The sequence below is a fragment of the Stylophora pistillata genome, chromosome 12 (genome assembly GCF_964205215.1).
Source record: "Stylophora pistillata chromosome 12, jaStyPist1.2, whole genome shotgun sequence".
Taxonomy (NCBI): domain Eukaryota; kingdom Metazoa; phylum Cnidaria; class Anthozoa; order Scleractinia; family Pocilloporidae; genus Stylophora; species Stylophora pistillata.
In genome coordinates, this window is record NC_142530.1 from 17,980,390 (window position 1) to 17,992,945 (window position 12,556).

The window sequence follows — 12,556 nt, forward strand, 5'->3', positions numbered from 1 at the left end:
AAATATTGGTAACCGGGCAGAAAAATCAAAACTGTCATCGGTCAGACAAAACATTTATGAAATTAGATAACGCTTCCAGCTCTCACTTTTTATGAAGAGCTTCATTCAAAAATAATTTTCTGATTTCATCCTCCAGGGCTACTCGACGGAAAGCTGAAGAACGTTTTTAAAACAATTTTAACTGAGAGGTATGTTTACCATAGAGCTTTTTGTATATATCCGTAATTATATGGGCCTCAACCAGTACATCCTATACGTGATTGCCTGTCTATTAGCACTAGTCATACTGTACAGTTTTTCTTTTATTTTCGAGATTTTTCTTAATTCACCAAAGAACATGCTTTCATTTCTCGCTGTACACTCTTTTCTGTAACAATGAACTTGTTTAGCATCATTTGGAATAGATTTGATCGGGCGAAACTGAAGATTCTTGGCTACATTGTACATAATAAAAAGAAATAGTTAATCATTACTGACGCCATTAAACTTCTTACGCAATCATGATTATTAATCGTTTGAAATGATCAACTATCGTGAAAACTTTCTTTATTTCTTTTTTTATCAGAATTTGGTTTGATAGAAATAATGCCCCCTCTGCCAGGAAATGAATTGAATTTACCAAACCTCTTGAGAGTAAAATAGAGTACGTACATAAATTTATGTTATTCAAAAATTAAAACTGAAACTTTGCATGCATGTATATCGTGAACGTATTCGCCCAATTTCAGCCTCAATATTAATGGAAAATATTCCTATATCAAAAAAGAGCGCATTGACACCAGTTTGAAGTTATTCGTGCTTGCACGAATTTCGCCAAACCAGCCTGATGCACGAATTACATCACAAGAGTGGACACTGACCCTATCTCGCCTCGACATGATCATTATTTTCATGGGACGTGAATGGCAAGCGTTTAATTTTGTGGCGTGGCAGAACCCCGACTTTCACCTAAGTTATTGTAATATCAGCTATCAGGTAGGAAGTTTTTTCCCTGAGATATTGAAAAATTGAATCAAGATTCATAGAGAATAAGCTGAAATTTTAAGATGTCGAGTTTGGCACCGTTTTTCCTTCTCGCAACTAGAGGAGGATCGAGGGAACTGCTCGTGATCAAGGAACTCAGTGTTTGTAAGAAGATCCCGTATTCTCGATCAGCGGCTTGCCATCAAGTCGAAATTTATGCAGTTGTAACATGCGAAATAATCTTGTGCAGGTTTACGCCGATTGCTTTAAAATTTTCGAATGGCTTTGGGAGTCTGGGAACGTACATGTGCTTCCAAGAAGCATTAGCACGTGCTTGCTTGCCTCAAGTGCTCATACTTGTTTTGAGCGTCAAATGAGTCATTGTTAGACTTTAGCATCTTTTTCTGAAAATTCCATTTTTTTTCGTTTTCTAATTTTGTTTGTTTGTTTTGGTGTCATTTCTTTTCAACTTCCGTTTCCAAATTCCTAAGAGTATTTTGGTCTTCTTTTCCTTAGAACTGTTACCAAGGTTAACTTTCTTTTGCAAATCAGGGCTGAAAGGAAATGAATCCTTTGAATCAGTGGTTTAGGTGTGAAATATAAAAAGGAGCAATCCATGACGTATTTCCTCCAATTTTACGTCAGTTTCGCAAATGCATCAGATCATTGTCCTTCATATTGAAGCAACAGTCTCATAATATGGTCTTTTATTTTGCCCAAATAAAGTAGTTTCTTTTGTCTAATTTGAGAATATCAGGAATTTCATGTAACATCTGTGTGTTACAGAAGTTAATGGGCAGGAAATTAGGTTAATTAACGAGAAGCAAAGTCAAACAAACAGCTTCGGAACAAACAAGAGGCTTCGGGTGCGGCAAAGAACAAATTTTCACCTAATTGCCTGGTAATCCCTTTTAAGGTTGCGATGAAAATTGTACGTCAATTTTGTCAACATCTCCGAAAAATTGAGTACCACTTAGAGCAAAAGAATTATGTTTTTAAAGAGCGAAATCCAATTTAAATCAGTTTTTTGACAAGTTTACCCCCTCGATTAGTCTAGTCTAATCGAAGAGAGCGAGGAATGACCTGGAACAGATCATCAGTGGTCGGCGTCCGTGAAAATATTCCAAATAATTGTGGGTGTTATTTGCGAATGATTTATTAAAGCTTAAGAATTAAAAGTAAATAACCTGACTTATCAAGCGGTGAGTCACTTCAGTTCTTCATTTTGTCGCCTGTGTATATGTGACCTGAGTGGGATTATAATTGCTGTTACGGCCTTTTGGCGCAGATAATGAATTGGAGGGCCTCCAACAGCCGTCGCACAGAGAGACTTGTGGGTTGAAGTGACACTAAATTCATTGATATCTTTACCTGATGAAACAAGATCGTTATCAATATCCCTTAAAACACTGTTATTTGTTGACGTGCTATATGACATAAAAAACGCGCGGAGACCGGGAACAGGCCTGATTGATTGTTCCACGCGACGAATTCAAAAGGTGAATTGTTCGAGTAGAATTTTTGAGGCTTTTTAGTGTTTACAGTATGATTAAATCTCATTGGACTCACAAAAGCAACCCGTTCGGTTATGGTTAGTGATCACGTAGAGTTATGTTATGAGGGCGGAAGAGGGTCTTTTGTTCTCCGTCCGTAAATCGTGTGGTGAACGGCGTGTCTTGATAGCACACCGACAGATGGCAAGAAGATATATTTTCACTACATTTTATGCATGTATCTTCGCAGGAGAATTGAGAAGAGTTGAGCCGTAGAGTTTGGATTTTGTAGAAGTATTGACCCGTACCAGACATCAAGTGAGTAGCCTTGAACTGCCACCCCCGCTAGCATGACTGTAGCCTGATCCAACGGGTTTGAATGAAAACTGGATTACCGAAGTAAGAAGTGTACTCGATTTAAAACGTTGAAGGGTTATCAGCCACGAGGAATGTGGTCAGCTGGATTTTAGTGTAATGCGCTGTGTTTGGAAAAGAAACAGCTGCCATATTGCTGTTAGTCAAACTTTTTTGGATCAGACATGAATTATCTGTCATGTCATTCAAGTGCGTACGTGACGCAATAGGCTTATGAATATAGCGAAGCTCTTTGCTGTGTAACTGCCGATACAATTTTCGAAAGCGAATTTTACACGAAGGTAAAACAAAGAGAAGGCCAAATTGAATTATGAGCCTTTAGCTTTGTTCTTGTTCTTGAAAAGTTTACCCACGACGTCGAACTAAGAACTCCTCGGCAACTAATCTTAGGGAAAGTGGTAACTCACACGGGAAGAGGTAAGCCTACTGAAAGTTTTTTACAATAAAATCACCACTTGCGGTTTATTATGGTATCCACTTTATTTCGGAAAACCTGTAATTATTACTTCGGTGTGGGAAATAATGGATTCTATTGATAAATATTCAGGCGCATAGGCCCCAGAAAAAAACTGAAGGTACGAAGCTCCAGAAGCGATTTTTATTTTTATTTCATGATTGTGTGGGTTCATTTTCGAAGTGTCATGGAAGATGTCAAGTTGAAATTGAATTTTTATGATCTATTGCGTAGTTTCATCGCTTAATCGTGAACAATGCATGATGTCACCGTTCATTTCACCCACTGAATGGGCGGCAAAAAGGTCTAAATGCAAATGATATAGCACTCGTGTGTTAACTTTTCCCACCAATGGAACATGGCGTTTACTGAAGTGTCTCACTTGTTAACATACCAAAATGCATACGAAGAACTAATGAGCTTCTAGTCGAAAAACGAGACGAATCGTCTACCATCTCGAGTATTGAATATTCTATCCAACCTTAGCAAGTTTTAATCGCCTGGAGGACTGTATTCATCGATGTTATCTCGGTATATCCAAGAAGTCTTCATTTCGCTTCATTTTGGCCAAACACTTTGCAAGTGTGTCGTTGAGAATTTCATTGACGTAACACAGCGCGTGAAAAGTCGAAGTGCTCGATTGCTTTGATTAAGGATTGCATTTACAGTGTCGTGGTGAGTTTTAAATTTTACTCTGAACCATAGCGATTTATTTTGTCCGTATATGGATTCCGTTTGTGTCGATCGATTGAAGTAATCATTCCTTATTGCTTAGATACATTCCTTTATATGATTAACGGCCGATGCGTCCTAACAATCTTGACAGTTTCGGGGCTTATTTCAACAAGAAGGCGAAACTTTTAACACAATACATGATAATCCGGGAGTCAAGAAAGCTTTGTAGTTAAAATGACTTCGAGGTATTAGATTTCAATGAGATAGTATCTTTTGTTCAAAGTTTTAGCGACGGTTACTGTGTCGTACGTAAGGTTTCCTTTAGGTCAACAGTGTTTTGCGTGGAAACGGCCCAGTTGTATCAGTAACGTCAAACTTAACGCGGAATTATTTTATCTACAAACAATGTGGTTTGTCTTCTGAAACCTGAGTTCGATATCGCACCGTGCATCAAACCTTGTAAGGTTCACTACAATGACCTACTCATGTATCCAATGTAGCCGTTGTGTTGGTTCTCATACCTATATTGTCTGATCAATTTACAGCCCAACTAAAAGAAATGAAGCAACGGAACGAGCTGTATGTGCTATTTCTGTGTTGTTCTGCAATATTATCTGGTCGGACTGTGGTGGCGTCCAACGGAGAACCGCATTCAAGAACACAGTTCGAAGGTAGGTTCCCCAACTCGTGCACACACGACCTGTTCACGTACGAACTGACATTACACTTGTGAATTATCGAATTGAAATCAAGCTAGCGCAAGATTCTGTCTTCGTGTATGGAGACATCTCCGACCGTTTTCATCTATTTTGGTGTTATATTGTTAGTGTTTTCACTGATGATTGAAGAAGGCCGCTTAAGAGGGTTGTTTTGGAAACTTCATAGGCTCTTGAACAGTGTATTTCAGTAATAAACCATTCCAACTGGAGGGGATCTAAAAATTAACTCAAAGTTATTCTAAATCAGTTTGATGATATTGAAATTCCGCGACGTAAAACAAGTCTTTGCTCGGTCTTTGCATTACTACAAAATTAATTCGCACAAAAATCAATATGGCGTTTCAAAACTGTGCAACGTTAATTATGTTTTGGTTAATAAATATATTATGCGTCGGGAAGTAGGTGAATATAAAACTTAGCTGATAAAGTTTACTTATAGCTATCAGATATTGCAACCCATTACTGTTCGAAACAGCTGCACGAAAGGGAAAAAGACGGCATGCCCGTACATCTTTTGAAAGGATCAGTGCTATTTTCTTTAAAAATCATTTGAGAATTTAAAACATCATGTAGTATACCATTGATTAAAAGCAGTAGAGGCAAATGCAAATGTATTGTATGCCTTGTGAGTGGCGGTAAGACATCTTTTGTTTCGAGTTGAATGAAAAGTTTGAGAACTTCAACTTATGCTATGCAATTTAAGATGGAATCAGGCCGTGAATGCTTTCGTTGAGTGCGCGATTTTCCCCCCGTGAAGGTGCAACGCTGTTGTTGTTGCACTGGAGTGAAATTTTAGACGAAGAAGCCTCGGAGCTTGTAGTCTGTTTTCAATTAGCTTTTCATCGGCATTTCATTAGCAAAGGTTGTAAAGTAAACAAAGGAGGCTAAACAAAAATTACGTTGCAACCAACGCGGACGGCTTTCCATATTTTATGAGTTCGTTTACTTGATCAGAATTTTTCTCCGCTTTGATAGGAGTGAAATTTAGCAACAATCAATGTGTAATGAGCAATTGCATGTTTCAATGCACTTGTATTATTGGATAGGTTAAAATAACACAGTTTAACGCCATGCGTTGTGTTTCGATGTTGATAAAACAGACTGTGTACATGTGTATTTTTAGATGAGAAGGGTCAGTTTTCTGATGAAACTGCGTGCATTCCCAGGGAACGGGGAACATGAATAACTAGAGGTTGGGGTTATTCATAGGCGAGCCATTTCATAACATATTGTGTCTCCTTCCATATCCTAAAGAATGATAGAAGAGGTACTCACAGCAAGAAAATCTGGGAACTTATTAGCAAACTTTTTTTTTTGACAAATTCCAACAAACATGTTTTGAAATAACAACCATCGTACCAATAGTTCTGTACTTTGAACTGTGCTTTAAAATTGGAAACAACTGAAGTGTTGTTTACTACTTCAGCCTTGCACCAATCTGGTGCCTTTATTTTGTGTAATTGCATGGTTTGTACTTAATGGTTGGTTTTGGTTATTGACTTGTGCACAATGAAGGCTTTGTTTGATATTGGGTAAGGAGTGTTTGTTGCATATAAAAGTTTGCCATGACCCTCTCAACGGTCGAATTGTAACAGTAAAACCTCGACAAACACCTATTATGAACAAGCTCTTTTCTAGAACATAGAATTTGCTTGTCATTGAAATCATGTTGAATAAAAACAGGAGATATGGTCAAATTTGTCTGTTAAGCTGCAGGCAAAATAAAGAACCACAAAGGCCAAGGTATATTGGGAGTTCAAACTACCTCTCTGGCTGTTGATTAAGGAGCCTCTTGAGACGAGACACAAGAATATAATAACTTAAGGTTGATTCAGTGTGTTGAATATCATTGAATGAAGTTTTTTTCCAATCTTTATGTAGAATGACTAGGACAACTAAAACATGATTAAGGAATCAGTAAAGGACATGTTTTTTTTTTTTTTTTTTTACAAAATTTAATTTCTTTGTTGTATTGGTCTTGGATTTTGGCAGACAATAAGCTTGCCACTTACCAATTTGGTGCATGGCTGTCAAATATTGATAAATGTTCTGCTAAATAAATAGGCTTCTTCCAGATATAATGGGAATAATTTCCACTCATTCTGATTTCATGGTCTAGTAATTGAAAAAATTGCTTTTTACCTCCAGGCAAAACTAATCAATGTTTATCTGATTATATTCTTTTACTCTGACTCGCCTTTAGATATACTTGCATAGGTTCTAGCTATTTGATTAAATGAAAATTTCCTGGGAAATGTCTTGATTTAAGAGACCACAGTGTTTGACTTTTTGAAATAAAGAATTTGGACTCACCAATAGCTGTGTCCTTGTGGAAGGGGTGCAGGCACTCATCAACATATATAAATGTCAGGGAAGATTGGAGAAATTTGAAATGTCAAGTATTTTTAATGCACCAGACTGTCATTTTATTGACATTTGAAAATGAAATGTGTATTTTTCCTATAAGAGGTACTGTTCCTGTGTTACAACAGTCAATCCTTTTTTGAGTCATTAAGCATGAGACCCATGCATCTGTTTCCCTGGCACAGGGTCTGGTAAATTATGCAATAATATGAACCTTAATGATTTTAGTCTGTAGGGGTGTCCATGATACACATCACTGCATGGCTACTTAATTATTTAAATCAAATGTTTTGAGTCTTTTCTCATGCTAGTTCTGTCTATGTTATTATGAAAGATTGCCAAAAGGAACTTTCTTCTGAAATGTGGGAAATAATAAGACAAAATTTGAGTTTGTTGAATTCTTTCTCCCTCAGAAGTGATGGAAAAGAAATTTTTCCCAATAATATTAACAGATTTTCATGCAAAGGGGTAACAAAGAAGTAAGAAAAATATAAATTTGGGAGCAGTGTTTGATTGAACATGAATTTCTTAGAGTTAGTATAAGTAGAAATGGGTAACAGACAGCAAAGAGAATTAATCTTCAAATCAATTGGTCAGGGATATTTAGGTTTCGAAACTGCGATTAAATTTACTGAATATATGAGTATAGCAACCCCATATCTCCCGAACATTTTCAAATTTCAAGTAGAAACATCCAGGCTGTAAATGTGGAAACAGGGTTGAATACAGTAAAGATATCCATTCACTAACATTTTGTACTTTGTTATGAAATCTCATTCCAGTATGGATTAGGAGTACACACTCCTTTGCGAAACATATACAGATGTATACCTGTGTCTAAGTGGTTTGCTAGATGGCCAAGAGGCCATGCAAATGTATCACTAACTGTAAAAGCTGATTATCACCAGGTGGCTCTTATTAAATATCATTTTAATGCATCCTGATTCCTTGATACTGAACTGGTATTTTACTCATTCATAAGAGGAAAAGACCTGAAGTATGTTTCAATGAACTCACTCTTAATTTAAGAAGAAACTTTGATACTTTGTTCAACATAAGGGAAACACATTTCAAAAGTCTTGAAGCTATAATGTTTGATAATTTGTTATCTTGTATTGCAAAGATAATTAGGGCTAAATTTAGGAATTCAGTTACATCGAATTGACAGATTGGCGTTATTATATATCAGGAAAATTAGTACAAAGATATGTTCACGCTAACAAGCACTAAAATGTGTTCCTCATTTGGTTTTGATTCTTTCTATATACGAGACAAATTTTGTGATTTGTAAACTAACAATGATCACTGTTGTCTTAACATTAACACATTCTACAAATTAGGACTCTTTTATTGTTTGGGTGAAGTTATTTTAAGGGAAATACAATTAAAGTAATCTCTTAACTATATTTCTTAATTAGAATTGTTTGTGCCACCAGTGAAATATGAATCATTTAATTTTTCTTTTCTTCTTTCATGTTAAATGAAATAGGACAGGAGCTAATTGTATTTGTATTAGTACCATTCTTCATCTTAAAGCCTTGGCAGATTATCATAGTGATAAGACAAGACTCCTTAGTCCTCCTCTTTTAGCCAACAGCATTGAACTGGAACAGTCGCACTTTTCAGTCTGCCGCAAAAGTACTTAGTGACAAGAAATCCATTAATGCATGCCTAACAGGAGTCAAATCTATGAGATTGATACAAGTTACTTTTCATGTAATTTCTCAATGCCATCACCATAAAAATAGCTATGGAATGTTGAAATTGGCAGAAATTTATCTCCAGTATGTGAAGTCCCCCTCCTTACCAGTTTTGGTGATGAATGAATTATTGATGAAAGAAGGAATGTTGTCCTGGCCTCTTAATCAACAAGCTTTTCTTAAATCTTGACTCTTAATATATGAAGTAGGATTAAACATAAATTATCAGATCTCATTTTTCGTAGAATTTAAAACCATTAAAAGCTGATAACCAATTTCCTAGTTACGGCTTAAAAGTTTGATTATAGCAGATACCCTCCCTTAGGTAATAGTTTATCTAAAGTACATAAATTATTTCTGGTGTGAATTTTGATTTAAAACGGATATTCTGAGTTTGTGTACATAGTTCTAAAAATAATGAGGCCGTTGTTGACAGCTTATAGTACAGTATATATTAAACAGAATTTTTCACCTACTTTACTTGGCATTTTCCACACATGACTCAGCCATTAAAAAAATAAATTTATCTCACCATTTCAAGGTATAATCAGGATTTTCGTCAACCAATGCAGTAGAAGAGTGTAGATTTACAGGATAATACTCTTTACATCTGAATACCAGACAGTGTCAGCATGCATGCAATTGCATTTTTTCCCAGAGCATACTGCAACCTCTCAAGTCCAATGAAATACCTGTATGTTCTAGTAAAAAGGTCATGAGAATAGACAAGATCAACAGCTGGCAGTTTTTGTACTGAAATGGCACTATTTCACCCTTTCGCTCCCAAGATCTTAATATCAATAATAATAATAATAATAATAATAATAACTTTCATTTATATAGTGCTCATATCCTGAGCTCAGGGCACTTTACAACACTGTGCAGGGGACTTTACCAGACTGCTAAGCAGTTTACAATCAAATAAAGGCGAATCTAACAGATGCCCCCTTCCCCCAATTCTCAGTAAACAGGCCAGACCACATCACAGTAATCTCATGAGTGGGTTCTTTAACGTCTCCTGCCCAACCAAATTAACTAATTAATAGATGCAGGAAACAGGACCTCCAGTTAATTTATCCTTATCCGAGAAAACTGGAATTTCTATCCATTTCTTGATGTTATAGAAAGGTAGCACATTTTCCTCAGTTATTTTAAGACCCTGAGTGTTGGTCCGGCCCTGGCTGGATACTGGTCTAGATACTGGTCTCGATCACAATTCTCATGACCGTCTGCTGTACAATTTTTATGATCCTAATACTGAGAAGTTAGTGTTGAATCAAGCACTATACCAGAAATTAAAAGTTTTTCCTTCCCATTTCCTTTTGGGAGTAGGAGGGTGGAAGCTTTTTTGACTAACTTGAGAGGAAATGTATGTTTGACCCATAGCAACCAAAACATCTACTGACCAGTCACATCTTGGAAGTTAAAGGGTGAAGATGCAAAACACTGAACTCATTATGATTGCTTGCAATCTTCTGTAGAGCAAGGAACTAAAGTTATGTCAATTTATTCCGTTATTTTCCTAGAAGTCAAGTTTCACCTGGAGACACTAAAAACAGGAGGAATAAAAAGTGGCAACTACTCAGTGCTGTCAGTTGACAGCGAGAATGATCACCTCCTTGTAGGAGCAAAGTGAGTTATTAAGCTGTGAATTCTTTTCAATGCAACAATTTGCTTACCATGTGGGATTTATTTTCTTCTGAATAGTCCATTTTACTGTTGGGTGCTTGGTTGCCAAGCATTCGAACAGGAGTGAGGGGAGGAGTTGACCTTGTAGAGATAGAAATCATACTAACTCGATACTGGTCTCCATCGCAATGAAGTCACCTTCAGCCACACTCCAAACCAAAGGCTTTTGCAGCTTAGTACATAACTGTAGAATGGCCTATCAATTTTTAGTAGTTTATTTTTAAACATGCAACATCATGCAAAGAAGGGTATATTTATTTAATATCATGTTTTGCAGAGACAATGCATTCCTTGTGGAATTGGAAAACATGGATCGTTTTAGAGTAAGTTCAAATTAATTTGTTGGTATATTTGAATAGGGATTGTTCCTACTTTATTTATTTATTTATTTATTTTTTTAAATTTGCTTTGTTTTCAAGGAGTTATTCTGACATGATCTGTTTGTCTCTTATAGTCTTGGAATTTGACCAGCTCAAGCCATGCTATGGCATGTGATAGAAGACAGGTGAAATTGACAACTGTTAATTATATTCTCAGCTTCAACCGATCAATTTTTCTACAATGCATGCACATTTTGTGAGCTTCACAATGAGTTTGCCTTTAAGTTAACTCTACCTCTTTTCCATTAAGATTTGATGCAAATTACAATTGCAAAGAGGGTGAATCTTAGAATTCTGAAAGACTGAGTAGAAGAAGGAATAGAAAGGAGGATGTCTTGCAGTGAAAGCACAAAATGTAGGCAGTGCCTGCCTCCTCCTCCATACTCCTCAAAACACTTACAAGTACAACATTCCAAAACTCAAAATGTGCTTTGGTCTGAAATTTCTTTGTGAAACCTCCCTAAAGAGACCATTATGTGAGATCTTCATTGTATGAGAGATAGACGACAAGCATTCATTTGTGTTTCATCGGAGTCTTTTTCTTTCCCCGCCCATCCACTGCCCCACCCCTCCCCACCCCCAAGCTAATTAGTTAGTGTTGTACAATCATCTCAGATTGTTTTGTCTGGTGAATGATTACTTTCAAGTCTTGTCTATTACATCTTGATTGCAGAACCCCTCCTGCTCTGAGTATGTAAAGTTAATGCTGTTATTTGAGGAGAGGATCTTTATCTGTCTGACAAGAGGTTGCAGCTGGAGAAATGTAATTAATTTTTTTGCCATCTGATTGAATGCAGATATAAAAACAAACTTCAGAGAGTTTTTGTGTGCAAAAGGTTCTCAGTTTCCTGGAAAGCATGAAATCAATGCCAATCAAGACTGCTGTAGTGATGCTTCGAATTGACCTAAAAAAGTTGAATTGGAGGTCTTAACCCATTAATGGCCGCAGCTTTTGGGGAAAACTGTGTTTTGAAGCTAGTCGGGCAGATTTCGGGTCACTGTTGTGGTTTTAAAAGCTCAAACTTACCAAAAACCACTTGACAGCTCGTGCACTCGACGGCCTTTCGATCCAAATGCAAAATGGTGGCCTGAAAATCTCGGGCACGCGCAGAGAGCAAAATTACGGCATAGTTTTTGGGTTGAAAAGTCATGCCCCACTTACGACTTCTACTTTTCTCTCTTTCTCCTCTCCTTTTTTTCCCCTCTCCTTGCCTAAAGTTTCTCCTCACTTGCTGGAAATTGAGTAGGCTTCATTTTGGTGTAGAGATTTTTCAGAAGCTACTCATTATTTTCAAAGCACATGCTCGGAAAGGTAGGTGGGTAGTGAAACACGATCTTCGTGCAGATTTTCAGGTCAAAGTGACACGGTTTTTTGGCTATTTCTCCAATCTCCTCCACTCAATTGTGCTCATTCTGGTATCGTCTGAAAGATATTTTCAACCTGTTCAAGTAGGTGCTCGAATTCGTGCTCCAGGGTTAAAAGTGATGACGTCACAGGGCGTAGAAAGGGTGTGGGTCCCCATGGGCGCATACGGGCGCACTGGACGTTAATGGGTTAAGTAGGATAAAAACATGTAAATAATAGCAAGTCAACAATTAAAGACAAAGCTTTAAAAAAATTAAGGAGTTTTCATAAAGTATGAATATAACATGGATGAGAGGTGTCTCCCATGAAGTAAGAACAAAACGGATGTCTCACTATTGGGAGGTGAAGACTAATGTTGTACTAACTGAGCCTGATGGC

At 36.9% G+C, this 12,556-nt stretch overlaps 1 protein-coding gene across 10 annotated transcripts in view; it reads left to right on the forward strand.

The window, feature by feature from the left end:
- LOC111331493 (semaphorin-5B) overlaps nucleotides 1–12,556 on the forward strand; it is a 33,895-nt gene that overhangs the window by 7,042 nt on the left and 14,297 nt on the right. For 2 of the 10 annotated variants that reach the window (XM_088740361.1, XM_088740362.1), the window contains exons 1-6: nucleotides 3,567–3,960; nucleotides 4,506–4,631; nucleotides 10,270–10,375; nucleotides 10,710–10,755; nucleotides 10,887–10,937; nucleotides 11,486–11,575. In XM_088740361.1, the coding sequence (XP_088596487.1) occupies nucleotides 4,520–4,631; nucleotides 10,270–10,375; nucleotides 10,710–10,755; nucleotides 10,887–10,937; nucleotides 11,486–11,575 (405 nt within the window). In that variant the 5' untranslated portion in view covers nucleotides 3,567–3,960; nucleotides 4,506–4,519. Of the gene's footprint in view, nucleotides 1–136; nucleotides 189–626; nucleotides 644–2,330; nucleotides 2,463–2,706; nucleotides 2,775–2,868; nucleotides 3,249–3,566; nucleotides 3,961–4,276; nucleotides 4,420–4,505; nucleotides 4,632–10,269; nucleotides 10,376–10,709; nucleotides 10,756–10,886; nucleotides 10,938–11,485; nucleotides 11,576–12,556 lie in introns of those variants that run through there. The other 8 variants (XM_088740355.1, XM_088740356.1, XM_088740354.1 and 5 more) reach the window with 8 other exon arrangements.